Genomic DNA, 15,374 nt, shown 5'->3' on the forward strand with positions numbered 1-15,374 from the left:
GATAAACTTCAGGGAGCATGATTTTCTACTGACACTGAAAACGCCTGTTTGTTGCACAGCATGCCATATTAAAACTGACATTAAGAAGTATCTGTAATCTGATTTTGAGAACAAAAATTTAAACTCTGTTTATGACTAAACACTGAACACACACACACACACACGCACACTTCAGTGCTGATTTAGGGTACTTTACACTTCACGTTAAAAGTTTGTAGTTTTACAAAGGTGTTATTTGAACATTGTCCTAAGCAGGGACTGATTAAAGCCCCTGATGAATACTTGAAGTCTGAACTACAGCAAAAGGGCTACAAGTGATCCTTATTGCTATTGATCAAAAAACTGAAATGCATATTTAAGTATTCAAGTTAAACACATGATGCGTTTTAGGCAGGTAATTAGCAACGATGATTCCCATACATTAAATTTAACTTATGGTCAAGTCAGGTGTTCAACTGGAGAGGCCCAAACAAAACCATGATTACAGTTTATGATTTTCATTTTTATGAACCGTGAGCACATTCTATGGCTGTTGCTTGAGAAAAACAAGCATTAATGGACTAGGTTTTTATGTACTCACAAAGGGAAAAGAGCACTGGAGCTGTTAGTGATCTATTGACTGTTGCTGGTGCAGCATTTCTTGATTTCACAGGAAGGTAGAGTCACCAGGAAAAAAATGAAAAATTAAACATGTACATCTCCGTCTACTTTTGAATTAGTGGTATATCTAAATGAATACATACTCATGGACACACAAGAATAGCAGAAATTTAAATAAACTTGCTTAACAAAACAAAGCAACTGAAGCTTTATTTCTCTATATAGAAAGAGGTGTCCCTATGTGCATTCTTTTAAGCTAAGGAAAATGAAAAAGCCATGCAGCCCTTGGAAGAAATAAATCCTAAGGTGGTAATATATATACAGAGAAAGTTTCCCCTTTAGTCGACGATTCCTCGCAACAGATGCTTAACGTCATTTAGGAGAGCCAAACTTATCACTACTTTATAGTAGAATATTCTACTACATTTTTTTTTCAGTACATTAGCAAAACCATTGCATGAACCGCCAGGTTGCTTGCATCAGTTAAACAAGAGCAAGTAACAAAACCTAAGCAGCTGAACATTTATGTAGAAATCAGACTCCTTATGCAAAGTAAACACAATGAACACAACAGAACAAATGAAAGGACTTTTCTTCAAAAAATATCTTTCAACTTTCTGCAACTTCACATCTCATATGGCTTTTGAATGGAGGCATTAGTTAACAGAATTTTCCCACCCATAGTCAAGTATTGACTGTATTTAAATACAGCAACACAAGGAGAAACAGAAGTTAAAAATTTAGCATACCATATTACTTTATGTAATACAGCATTAAAATCCCTTCTGCTAAGGCTACAAAGGACAGATTTACAGTAATATGAGGTACCAGCATTTATGGTCAGAAAAGATGGAAAAGAATTATATAGCATTGTCATCAGACATTTGTCTTTTTTTTTTTCAGGGGGTTTTGGTTATGTTTTTTTACAAAATACATGTCTTGATGACCACATGCTTTAAGCTTATATTCATTTATTTACACATATATATATTTTATTTGTAGGGGCAATTGAGAGAGAGTCACAAATAAGGAAAGGACACTAAGGTTTTAATAAGGGCAACAAAAAATGTTTTCACCAGAATAGATTCACATTACAGTACACCAATATTGACAGCATTCTCTTTTGTCTATTTTTGGTACATAAGATGGAATCTCTCTACATAACCTTATAAGGCTTCAGTAACTAAAAAGTAAAAAACCTACTAGTTTACAATTTATTTAAAAATTCTGAAAGACACGGCAAGTTCTAAACTTTAGTAGTGCTACCCATACACAACCATCCAGTTTAAGAACCCATTAAAAGAGCCTCCTTTCAAGGGAACTTCCAACAGCAGAGTTGTGCAATATGGAAGTCTCTTACTACAAGGGAAAAAAAAATTACACATGGCACATTCTCATTCATATTTTGCAATGTAAAAAGTTACAAACATACCTAATCAAATAAATAATAAAAAAAGAATCTGAAATGTGTTTGTTATGTCTTCTAAAACCACTATGCAGAATAATGGAAACTTTCACTCACAGACTATTTACACGGTAATACCCAGGTGAGGGTACACACTGCTACAAAACTCATAAAACAAAGGGTAAACTTGAAATGTTTTCCATAGTAAAGGTCTAGCAGCATGACTATATCTAATGCTCTTGGTTTTCTTGATGGTTTTTGGAAGTTTGTTTTAATCTATGTCTTCATCCAGTTCATAATTGTCTTTATCATAAATGTCTTTTACTAAAAGAACCCGTACGAGCATATTTTCCAAAGTGTTGCGGTCCAGTGAGGTGGCAGTGTACCAGATGGGACTCTCCGTGGAGACAGAGCACTCTGGCTGCAGGTAGAACATGTCCGTCCTCTGGTTCAGATTCTGTGGGCTGCAAAGGGGAAAACAGAGGGGAGTTACAAAAACAGCCTGACAGGACAAAACAGCACGTTAGCAGTTCCAACACCCTGCACGAACCAAACTCTAACTGTACCTAGGCAAGTTAAAAACCAAACCAAACCAAAACAGGTTAATGTGGAGAAATGCAGTTTTGTTCACAGAAGGAGCCGTGCCGGGTCTGCCCCAAGCCCAGCCTCGTCCCGTGTCCTCAGAGCAGCCGAAAGTAGACACCTGGGGCTTAGCAAGTTGTCTAGGAGACCACAGACTCTTCCAGCTTTCAAAAATTTGCAGATCCAGGACTTGCTAAACCACCAAGTACTTTCTATCTATTCAGGAACCCCCGATGGACAGATGTTAGGCCTTTTCGGCCTAACACCAACATCAGTAGTTCCTCGCATCGCTGCCTCACACAGCGATCTCTGAATGAAGAGCCTGGGGTTCCCTTGAAAACCACGGGCAGTAGTTCTGAGGGATGCACTGAAATACAAGAAGCTAAAATCCTTTCTCCTGTTTTACTCAAAGGGTTGGTCATTTTAAATCTTAAAATCTCTTAAATCCTGACCCTTTGCAGTTTGATCCAGTCCCTGGAGAACACCACTTTATGGAAATTCCAGCATTTTGTCCATCTAGACAAGTCTCAGAAAATAATTTTCAATTCTATGTGTGTAAGTGCTCATTCATGCTCCCTCCTTCATAAATACTGCAGACTTCAAGGGTCAACTCTATTTCATGTCCCTTTGGTAAAAGTGAGAATTTTTCCCAGCTCATCTTCCCAAATTGGCTGATAAGGTTTCGGGTGTTGCTCTTCACCCGCTGAGGTGAATGTTGCCTTGTTCTGCTCTCACATAAATCAGATTAAGAGTCAGATAAGAGGCAAAATATGACTGTTCAAAATATTATAATAATTTAAATATTTTAACCTTCTTCCTACTTTTTTGACAAGCCAGTATTTTTATAGGAACAAGCAATGATACAAATGTTGACAGCTGGGAATGAGAGGATCCTGAAATTCCAGCTGCAACCGTCCACTGATTGCCAAGTATATTTCAAACAGCTGGCATTACCTTAAATTTTACAATAGCTTTACAATATTACCTTAAATTACAACATTAAATTTGACAATAATTTTTAAAACATTAAGTATTTTATTAAAATTATGTCAAAGACACGAGGTATATGCTATAAGAAGTGGAACCACGAGAAGCAGTCTGCTGCTCTGGTTAGCAACGGTGACTGTAAGACAGCAGGACTTGAAACCATACCATGAATGATGCATCAGATGGGTTTAAGTGCATTCTTTTCCCTCAAACTGAGATGTTTCTAAAGAAAAAGAAATTATTTTTTCTCTCCCTCCTACTGGCTATACAACTTCAGTTCAAAAATCCAGCTTTAACTTTTTAACGATATATGCTCTCCAAACCATGACGGGAGATAGTGTGAAGGCAAAAAAACCCCCCAAGCCCCTGCAACAATCAGAATTAACTGAGTTTATGAAAAGCAGGTGCTTGTATTAACAGACCTCATTTCTCTCTATAACATGACATACTTGCACTTCTGCCTACATTATGCTGAAGTTCCTTCTTCACCTTTAAGAGTAAGATGTTGTTTCCTAACAATGTTTGGTCTCATACTTCATTTGATTTGTGTTATACATACAATGTGATTTTATTTCTTTGGTATCACCTGCCTGTATTTCACTTAGAGTTACATAAAATCTACATTAAAATCAGTTGCTCGAAAGGCTGTTCCAATTAAAGAAAAGTATTTCCCATGAAATCCTGTTTTCAAACACTTCCAAAACACTTAACTACTAAATTAAATTTTTTTAGAAGAGTTGCCTAAGCTTTTATTTTTAATATATTAATTTCTGCACAGATTGGAAGGAAACAAGCTTTTCTAAATGCTGGGTTACCATCAGTAGTATTTTTTCTACTACTAAATGTTTTCAGCGTGCTTTCAAACCAGGTATCTCAAAAATATCTACATTTCAGATTCCCAATGACTTAACATGAAGTAAATCCACTGTCTCAATCCAATTCTTACTGAAGAGACAGGGACCTCACAACCAAAGCCCTCAGTAGCAAAACCTACCAGATCCCTTGCTGGTAATTTTCTGCAGAGATACTTGATGTTTCCATGTAAGAAAACTGAATCATATTGTCATTCCCAGATGGAGTCTTTGACAATTAACATTGAAGTACTCTGCTGCTCCCACACTTCTGGACACCTTGTCCAGATACAGAACTGCAGATTTCAATGCTTTCATTTAGATATTTTTCAGAAGATCTCAAGCCATTCCCTTTGCTTGAGCTTATTTCATGTTGCATCAACCCTGTATCATACTTACCTTTTAGACAGATAGCACTCAAACATTTTCACAGGGCATCTAGCTGGATCGGATGTGTTTTCAATTTGTTCAAATACTGGTTCATCATCTTCATGTTTCCTTTTTCCAGTAGTAATTTTATCTTTAAGAAGAAAATCAACAACATCTAAGCTATAACTTGAAGTTATTTCACATTTTTCTGTATATTTCCCAGAGCGGGCAGCCCACCAAGTACCGCAACGCGGTCGCCACAACTGTGCATATCTGCAAACTGGAAATGCAACCCACAGCCACAACAACGTCACAGCATTTAGCATGGAGACCAGTGGGCTCAAAGGGATCATGTAACGCAGAGACCGTGTAGTCTCCACGGGCCACACATTCCAATTAAAGATCTGGGAGCTGAGAGCTGCTAAACCTTAGGCAAAGGCAGAACTCTGGCTCCTGGTAAGGTGCCCAGATGTCCCTCAGAGGAGCACAGTGTGGATGCTTCTGCAATGCTTATTTTGGAACTGCTGTAGTACCTTCACTATCAGCTCTGCACAGGGAAGACACTTGATATCGAAGACACGCTTTGCTTTCCATTGTTAGAGGATTTTTCTTCCACTGTCTAAAAACAGTGCCAAAAGAAAGTCTTAAGTGCTGCTCCACTGTTTTCAGGCCAAAATATTTAGTGTTAAAGTAGAACAGAGTATTCAGAAGAGCAACTGGTGAATGTGATCCTAGCTGTTTAATCCTCCAAAGGTAATCTTCCTCAACTCGGGAGAATATTGATCCTTCGAAAAAAGAATATTAGAGAAAATACATTATCCCATAAACTGTTCAGGTGCAAAAGATCAAGTTTCTGTTTATTAAAATTTAGCAAAACGCTCATGACAGAAGCCTCTAAAAGCATATTTAATTATATGTCCACACCCCCAAAACCACCTCTTAAAAGACACAGATACTGTTTCAAGAAGAGACAATCAATGGGAAATATCAGTACAGGCGATTTCACACAGAATACATTCCTGTTTAATTACAACAGCATTGCCTACAAGCGGCTCCCTCATGTTCTTACATAAAAACAAACGTTCAAGGGACTAATCTTAATCTCTTCAGAAAAAGTGTATTTTTAGTTAATTTTGCTCTGCTCAGGAAAGGTCTCCAAATAGTTATAGCTTCTTCTTTCTTATTACTAATGGATATCTCACTGGGAAAGCACTCCTGGACCGTACCAGGGTTCAGCAAGGGTCCTATACAGAGTCTCCCCAATGCCATACAGAGAAAAACCCATATCAAGAAGAGAGAGGAAAGGGGCTTGTAAGGACAAGCCCTCACTCAAGAGAAAACTGTAAGAAAGATGGAAAAACAGTGGATTCTGCAGTTCACCACCAGCATCAATCTGCTGAGGAAAATTCCTGTTTTCTCTATTAATTGATGATCCTCCTGAGCAGAAGGCCCATGGCAGAGAGTCCTCCCAGTTGAGCTGAGGAAGACTAAAACACAGAGCTTGTCAGCCCTACCCACACACAGCCCAGTGCTTGTCTGCCTGCTTCCCATCTGGGAAAAAAAAATAAACGCAGGTCGAAGAGCAGCTGCTTATTCTAACTTTCTTTCCTAAAAATGGATAGTCAATTTAAGATTAACAGGCGGTGGCAAAATCAACTCTTGCAGCATGGATGACCAAGAAATAAGAAAATAAGAACAAGTCTTAATTGAACTCTTAGATGATATCTTTATGATTTTTAATCAATTACTATTGCAATGCATAAAATGTCTGTATATATTTACATGCTTAAGAATACAGAACCATTAAGAGATGAAAAACATACATGACCAAAAAGAAAATTACCATCTGGAAGTATGCTTGGTTGCCAACTTCTAAGGATTTTATTTAATTCCTGTTCAAATGTCTGGTAGATTGGATCAATAAATATGTTGTCTTTTCGATTACTTCCATATAAATACTATAGAAAAGAAAGAGACACAATATTTACAATTTCACATCAGAGCAAATCCTGTGCTATAGGGTTCTTTTTCAGTACAATGCTTGCACTTCAAAAAAAAAAAATCTAAAAATAAAGCAATGACACTTTTCCAATATTTAGTATTTAAGTTGCCCCCAAAATAACGTATGCTGTAAATTTCTAACAGGATAAGAATCATAGATTAATTACAACTCTAACATTTTTCTCTAAATTTTCCTGTGTGTAACATTGTATCAGTGAATGAGAAGTTATTGAAAAAAACCACACACATGCATGAAAAACCCCAAACCTAAACAAAACAAAAACCAAAAAACCAAACCCAACTCATTTATCTTTTCCTCTACCTAGGTCTTCAAAGGAAAAAATAAATTAGCAAGAATCTGTCATTTTAAATGAAAATTCCGGGCACTGACAAAAGCATCTTCAACACAGAAGTGGGAGCAAAAAACCCCAACGATGTATTTGTGGTAATGATATGCATCAGTGCAAGAAAAACGACAGGATGGTGCAAGGCGTGTGCCTGTTCTGCAGTCTAATTATCTTAGCCCTCTTGACCTTACAGACAGAAACTCTTTTGAACCTTTACCAAGAATGAATGGCTGAGGTTTAAGACTAGTATTTGACATTATCCTCTCTTGAGACATTTCTAAGAAATGCAGGATTGGCTTCTAAGATTTTCCACCTCAGTGTTCTCTTTGCTTGAACAGACCTGTTGCTAGTGCATACAATAAAGTGACAGACACAAAAAAATGTATTTACCCCTGGAAATGGCATCTACTTCGTACACATACTTGAAATAACATTAAACACAATCCTCATTTATACTAGATGGTTCAGCATATCTTGACTTCCTTATCTTTGTACTTAGTTTTATAGGGAAAAATGAATGAATACACTTCCCAGAAGTCTCCAACACATCATCCTGATTTAGATAACTATTTTACATTACATGCTTGACTAATTCTTCAAAGCGCAATATTCCCCAAAATGTGCTTCTTTCTATATATATCAATTTTGATTTTATAAAGCAATTCTAAACCAGACAATACAGCTTACTATAAGCTTTATGGGGTTTGCCCATCTGTTCCCTGGCACGTTTTTCCTCCATGAATTTTCTTTTTCTCCAGTTTGCGTTAAACACTCACACTGAACACTGCCAGCGAAACTGAATTAAGACTGAAAATTGGTTCAAAACCAATTCCCACACAAGCCTGTGAGAACTCAACTAAGAATATTTCTGTTTCCTGGTTCAGAATGAGCGTTTGGCTAAACCCTGACGTTCCCAGTAGAAACCTGTGCGGCCCCCCAGACCACGAGCACCCCAGAGTCTGCAGAACGATGTCATGTTGCAGCCTCCCCTGCTACACGACACCCACCGCACATCCGCACACCTTCCTTTCCACACCACAACACCGTGCTCTGCCACTGCAAACTCCAGCCGGGGCAGGATGACCACAAGTGGTTTCCACCTGAGATGAGCTCTGCTGAAATCACAGCGAACAGGAAGGAACTGGACATGCCTCCAAGTCCCACAGTGGAGAACAGGCTCAATCACCGCGCACAGCACCTTCAGGCAAACAACTTTCAAGCTCCATCAGCCTGAATTTTGGCCAAACTACCCCATTATTGCATGTATGAAACCCCCTCAAACCTCCCCATCTGTACTGGGACAAAGAACGAAGGCCACAATGCATGTTAGCAGGACAGGCTAACACCTTCTAGATGAACCCTCTCCACGAGATGCCCACCTGGCCGTGCAACGATCTTTACTTTTAAGTGTGACATTTTTCAGGGTCAGTACTTCAGAGTTATGAAACCCATTATTGAACCATTTCTGGCTGGAAGCAGAACGAGTTCACCTGCGAATGAGCCTGAACTGAGAAAATGTACCGTGTGACCCAGGGACCAGTTTGCTGGAACAGATTTTCCAAGTGCTTCCTTTACGAAAAAGTTATTTTACAAAGTCAAAAAAACAACTTAAGACTTAAAGACTCCTGAGCACTTCCCCTGTGCGCAAACCATACTACATCCACGAGAAAAAGCTCCAACCTGAGCCCATACATAGCCACAATGAGTGCAGTAGTTCTGGTGGGGAGGAAGTTTTCTTTTTATAATTCTGCTCCTCTGAAGAGAAACTTACTCTAAGTTAGCAGAATACTGATGATCTTTGGCACAACTTTATCCTTAAATGGCATCATTTAATCTCCTCTGAGTCCCTTCTGAGTTAAACAGACCCAATACCTTTTAAGTAGCAATTTATGCTCTTTCAGTACTCATATCGGGGTTGTCAGACAGAAAGAAGGACTAAGAAAATACTAGAAGGCAACACAGTTTTGTTGCACATTGTGACAACTGCGTTGCATTTAGTGTACCCTTAACCTGTCTAAACCTGCTTGTTCAGAAGGGTAACACACATCCACGTACATGCCATTTGCCATTAGCACGCAGATGCTGGCTGCAGCCCTTGTCAGCTCAGCGCTCCCGTGTTTCTGTCTCGCTTGCTGCTGTCTGCCTTTGTGACACGCAAACTCCGCAGAACCGGGCACGTCCTCCTGCCAGCCTGAACAGCACTGGCACAACTGGGCCCATGAAATGGGGCTGTTAACATCACCTGAACTTAAACACTGGACAGTAAGTATGAGTGCTAATTACAGTAGCATGGCCACAAGATGTTCCTGTAACGTTCCAGAGTTGCGTATGTGTATTAGGGCCCATGATAAATGTGTTGTGCCACGCAAACTTTGCTTCTGATGACCTCAAAAAACCCCAAAGCTTTACACATAACTAGTTTCCACAGTACACAAACAACGTCAAAGGCACAAAGAGAAAGGTGAAAAAGAAAAAATATTGGTAGAGTTCCATTTTATAAACACATACCTCACTCTGTGTATTGTTGATCAGCTTAATAAGAGCCTTTTCAATTCAACAGAAAGATACAGAAACAGTATATCATGCAAGTGCAGAAGCAGAAAGCTGAATTTGAAACACGCCTTGTAGCAATACAGACTAAAATGCCAAACGGTGAATACTTGCTTCTCGGATTTCAACCAGGAGGGTAAAGATATCAGCTAACTCCTTAATTTCGCCTACTCGCAATACAGAAAAATAGTGGAAGTACTAACTATTTAAAAAATATTTTTATTTTAAAATTGTTATTCGATTCAAGTCCTCTGCCTCAAGTAGAAAACAGTTTAAGCAGGACGGCAAAGCCTGTGAACAGCTTGCTTTCCATATCATACGCATTTTTATTGCCTTTTAATTTAAATTAATTTTTCTGCATTCTAAGCTCTGAACACTGCTTCTTTTATCTATGATTTGCCTTATGTACCAACGATTAAGATATCTTCTAATTAAAAGATAAGTTGTGCAATAGCTTTTCTAATTATCTAGTTATACGTTGTTGTCTTCACATACGATACATCTAAACTGACTCCCTTTACCTTCGAAATACAATGTAATTGCAATTTGAGGGCGGAGTGTGTGTAAGACAGTCAATATAGCACAGCTGCCTGCACTCTACAAAAAAGCCTGTCCGGCCAGTCTGCAATATTCAGTAAATTAGACTCTCCCAAAAAGACACTCCAGATAGCTTGTTTCCACTATATGCTAAGTAACTGAATTAGTGAAACGTTTAGAGATCATGCTTCGTTTCATTCTTACATTCATTTTTACATTTAACCATCTTTAGCAAACAAACTGAAGCACTGCATTTGGAAAAACGATGTCATTTTATACTGCGAATTCCTTCCTTTAACCCAGCAAGAAGCTTAAAATGATTAAACTATACCAAGTTTACATTTGAGTTTTCAGGATAAGTCTGCAAACTCATTTTCTGTACGGACAGCTTTCTACAATGTCATTTACACATCAACCTCTCTGTGTTCCAGATCATAGTGACCATATCAAGAATAGCTCCTAGCCAATAAATCCACATTATCCTCATTCTTCCACCGAAATGGATTACAGTCAAATAAGCAGCTCTGCTTCCCATCTCTACAGCCTCTACTAACCTCCTGAATCCCAAGACACAGATAATAGATGCTGTCAGGTGCATAGTTCTCTCCATTTGGCCTTCGAATTTCATTGACAAAATGTGTCAACCCATAGTTTAACTCAGCTGAAGTATGTGATAACAGATCTTCCTTTAATTTCACAGACTTTGCTGCAAAATAGAGAAAAAATGCTACATTATACAACAGAATTATTACACGGTGAGGGTGGGATGGGTTATTTTTGGTTTGGAAAGCAGGAAAACAGCTTGATGTCCTCTCCACTAACGAATAAACAAGCCTCAATGTACTAAGTAGTTCAAATGTTAGTCTATTAAAATAAACAAGGCTACCAGAGTAAAGTCTGATCAACCAAATACAGTATCACCCAATGATGAACGTACTGTCACGCACAGCTGAGGATGACACACAAGTGGCCCAAGATGCTGAAGACAGTGCTGCAGAGGGACAAATGGCAATTTCTGAAGATCCAACAGCATAACACCACAGTGCTGAGATGCACGTGGGAGCTGAATAACAGCAGGAGCTGCAGCGACGGCCCTTTTCCCTCACTGTGCGAAGGTACCCACAGAGGAGCGCTGCAGAAAGGGCAGCTCCATGCGAGCGAAGGTCACCTCGCGTCAGAGCTCCACAGCCAGGTAATGCCCGTTTCAAACGGAGATCTCTATCCAGGACAAAGACAAGGATGCTCCTCCCTTGCAATTTAGAAGTCCAGAAAAGCTGTGAACTCCAAGGTGAGTTAGAGTATCAGGAAAAAACAGGATGTAAACAAAAAATCAAAATAGTGGTGGAAAGTCAGAAGAGCCAGGAAGGTGCTGTCCTGGCTTGCCTGTGAGATGCAGCATTTTGAACCAAGTAGGGAAAACTTCTTTAGGAAAAAAAGAGCTGGGTGACTCTGTGGTGAAATAATCCCAGTTGTTGTGGAAACATTATGGACATGTGAAAATTTCTGATTTTTCAACTGGAATAAGAGACGAGTATAGCAATTCTGCCTACCAAATAAAAATCTGAATGCTAGATTTTTGGAAGTACTTACTTGATTTCAGTTCCTCTAGTTCTGGCAGCTGTTCATCTAAATGTCGCGACTTTACCCAGTGCTTCCACGCATTTACACCGTATGCATATTTGAATGGAAAACTACACTCTGAGTTTTCAGAGCTGTCATCATGGGACTGGTATTCTGACACCGCTTTCCTCTTCACCCCCTGCCAGTGAAGAACAGTGGTTAACACTGCTGACAGCTGCTGATGGCAACGTCGCAAAACCTGGGCAGAATGAGGGAGCTGCCGGCCAAATTACGCATTTTCAGTGTAAAGAAACACGCGCTTCATTCAGCAGGTGGTAGATTCTGTGTTGAACATCCTTCTGAGGACAGTGTTTACTTAAGCTCACAGATATTTCTGATTCATCTTGCAAACTGGTTCATAACACAGAATATTTTCTGAAAATGGGATTTCTGTATTGCTTATATCATAGTAAACAACAAACCCATGATGTACCAAATAATTCAGTGCATCTATAGGATTTCGTTGTGTGAATGTGCAGGAAGTTAAAATTGCTACAAATTATGTCAGAAGGTCAACTTTCAGGCTCAGCTGAACTCATCAATGGAAAAGCCAGCATTGGTCTCCAGTTAAAGCATGTCCAGCAGAGGATATGCAGATAATACTGACGGTTAGACTCCAAATTTAAAATTAGAAAGACATATTTATTTTTAGGAACTCTTATTAGAAGTCATCTGTTTTTTCTAAAGCTTTTAAAGTTGGTGGTTTTTTTGCAACAAAACCACTTCAGCTTTGTGCCAGGCACCAGAAACACTATTTCCTGTTAGTTTTCTTCTAAATAAAAGAATATGGCTATTTTACTTGCAATGCCTAAACTTATATTTTTGACTGAAAATAAAACCTGGGAAACCTACAAGCAAATGAAAAAGAGGATTCTTTAAACCATTTTATGCAGCAGATGCTACGGCTCCCATTATAAGCCATGGTTAATACCAACACACTTCCATTTTACTGTCAAATTAAACCAAGAAAGTTTTCTTCAAAGTAGAAGCCAGGAAAGGATTACTGTGATCACAACAAGTATATAAACACCAGCACGTTACATCAACAGTTCTACCAACATGAAGCAAAAGTGGGATCAGAATTTAGAAATGACACTCCTATTAAATCCAATGGTTAACTGCAACAGATAGGACTGAAATAGTTTTATTATTTGAAGTATATCAATTTACATCATAAAGACAGGATATTAGGTATGAACAGGCAATAACATGTTTTAGAGCAGTATGAGAACTGAAGAAAAACAAATAAACAAACAAACACCACCTGGCATATTTCCACCCACTTAAATGTTATGTGGTTCTAGTTTTTTAACAACACACCAAAATTACCTTCTTTTTGGATCGAGGCCTTGGCTGTTCCTCATACTCTTCCCCAAAAACAGGAGGTAATAAAAATTCATTTTCTGTATCAAGCTCCTCAGTTGCTGAAAATACATTAACAGAAACTTATTTTTAAACATCTTTTGGATAATATTGGTTTGAAAGACAATGAACTATATAATTGTGCATAAACATAAGCCTTATGTCATAAGGGGTGTCCGCAAAAGCACATATACGAAACATTACCAAGGACTGGATTTCAGTACGAGGAAATAAACCTATTCTTATTTTGAAAGTAAGGTAACACTATCAAAATATTTATTTCTAAATAAATTGTAAAGGATGCAATACTGCACATTTTCAAGCACTATGTCAAGTCACTAAGGCAGCATTTCTTACTATGGACCCTCAGACAATTCTTCCTGCCTAGGCAGTCTTCACTATTAAGAAGTCTAAGCCATGGTGAAAATAACCAGCTATGAGTGGAAAAAACACAAATTATCTTACTATAATATATGCATATAATACATGTCCATGTATTTCCATAATTTCTATTCATGATTTATATTTTATATAGCACATTATACCTGGTTAAAAACATTAAGAATCAGAATGTAAACTCTTTCAGAGAAGATGGTATAGTCTGTATTTATATAAGTGGTGGAGGTCTAGCTCATGATGGATTACAGCAATTTTGGTAAAGAGATATATAGTAATATTTCAAAATACTATTTACTTAACATTTCAGGGGTAGGCTGAAAGACCTATTTCAGGCAACAGAGTGGAATGAGACAACATATGAATAGATTTAATGTTGCAAGTTCCAACTTTTTTTACTTTGCTGCAGATGGTTCATACCTCATTTAACTATCAAACAATTCCGTCATTCAAAACTGAATACTCTTCTGGTAGTTAGTCTGATTTCACCACCTTACTACTCAAGACACCATTCACAGAATCACAGAATCACAGAATGTCAGGGATTGGAAGGGACCTCAAAAGATCATCCAGTCCAATCCCCCTGCCAGAGCAGGAACACCCAGATGAGGTTACACAGGAAGGCGTCCAGGCGGGTTTTGAATGTCTCTACAGAAGGAGAATCCACAACCTCCCTGGGCAGCCTGTTCCAGTGTCTGTCACCCTCACTGAGAAGAAGTTTCTTCTCAAATTTAAGTGGAACCTCTTCTGTTCCAGCTTGAACCCATTACCCCTTGTCTTACTGTTGGTTGTCACCGAGAAGAGCCTGGCTCCATCCTCGTGACACCCACCCTTTATATATTTATAAACATTGATGAGGTCACCCCTCAGTCTCCTCTTCTCCAAGCTAAAGAGCCCCAGCTCCCTCAGCCTTTCCTCATAAGGGAGATGCTCCACTCCCTTCATCATCTTTGTGGCCCTGCGCTGGACTCTCTCCAGCAGTTCCCTGTCCTTCTTGAACTGAGGGGCCCAGAACTGGACACCATATTCCAGATGAGGTCTCACCAGGGCAGAGTAGAGGGGAAGGAGAACCTCTCTCGACCCACTAACCACCTCCCTTCTAATACACCCCAGGATGCCATTGGCCTTCTTGGCCACAAGGGCACAGTGCTGGCTCATGGCCATCCTGCTGTCCAGCAGGACCCCCAGGTCCCTTTCCCCTACACTACTCTCTAATAGGTCATTCCCCAACCTGTACTGGAACCTGGGGTTGTTCCTGCCCAGATGCAAGACTCTACATTTTCCCTTGTTATATTTCATTAAATTTTTCCCCGCCCAACTCTCCAGCCTGTCCAGATCTCGCTGGATGGCAGCACAGCCTTCTGGCGTGTCAGCCACTCCTCCCAGCTTGGTGTCATCAGCAAACTTGCTGATAGTACACTCAATTCCCTCATCCAAGTCGTTGATGAATATATTGAATAGTATTGGTCCCAGAACTGACCCTTGAGGGACTCCACTAGATACAGGCCTCCAAACAGACTCCGCCCCATTGACCACGACTCTCTGGCTTCTTTCCTTCAGCCAGTTTGCAGTCCACCTCACTACCCGATCATCCAGTCCACACTTCCTCAGTTTTGCCGCAAGGATGCTGTGGGAGACGGTGTCAAATGCTTTGCTGAAGTCAAGGTAGACCACATCCACTGCTCTGCCATCGTCAATCCACCTTGTTACGTCTTCATAAAAGGCTATGAGGTTGGTCAAACACGACTTCCCGTTGGTGAAGCCATG

General features: G+C 39.3%; 1 protein-coding gene across 6 annotated transcripts in view; it reads right to left on the bottom strand.

The window, feature by feature from the left end:
• Positions 1 to 839: 839 nt before the first annotated feature.
• ZMYM2 (zinc finger MYM-type containing 2) overlaps positions 840 to 15,374 on the bottom strand; it is a 92,784-nt gene continuing 78,249 nt past the window's right edge. For all 6 annotated transcript variants that reach the window (XM_065658108.1, XM_065658167.1, XM_065657838.1 and 3 more), the window contains 7 exons: positions 13,179 to 13,273; positions 11,820 to 11,988; positions 10,784 to 10,935; positions 6,638 to 6,752; positions 5,328 to 5,579; positions 4,825 to 4,945; positions 840 to 2,469 (listed from right to left, as the gene is read on the bottom strand). In XM_065658108.1, coding sequence (XP_065514180.1) covers positions 2,277 to 2,469; positions 4,825 to 4,945; positions 5,328 to 5,579; positions 6,638 to 6,752; positions 10,784 to 10,935; positions 11,820 to 11,988; positions 13,179 to 13,273 — 1,097 coding nt within the window. In that variant the 3' untranslated portion in view covers positions 840 to 2,276. The remainder of the gene's footprint in view (positions 2,470 to 4,824; positions 4,946 to 5,327; positions 5,580 to 6,637; positions 6,753 to 10,783; positions 10,936 to 11,819; positions 11,989 to 13,178; positions 13,274 to 15,374) is intronic.

This window comes from Caloenas nicobarica, chromosome 1, assembly GCF_036013445.1.
Source record: "Caloenas nicobarica isolate bCalNic1 chromosome 1, bCalNic1.hap1, whole genome shotgun sequence".
Taxonomy (NCBI): domain Eukaryota; kingdom Metazoa; phylum Chordata; class Aves; order Columbiformes; family Columbidae; genus Caloenas; species Caloenas nicobarica.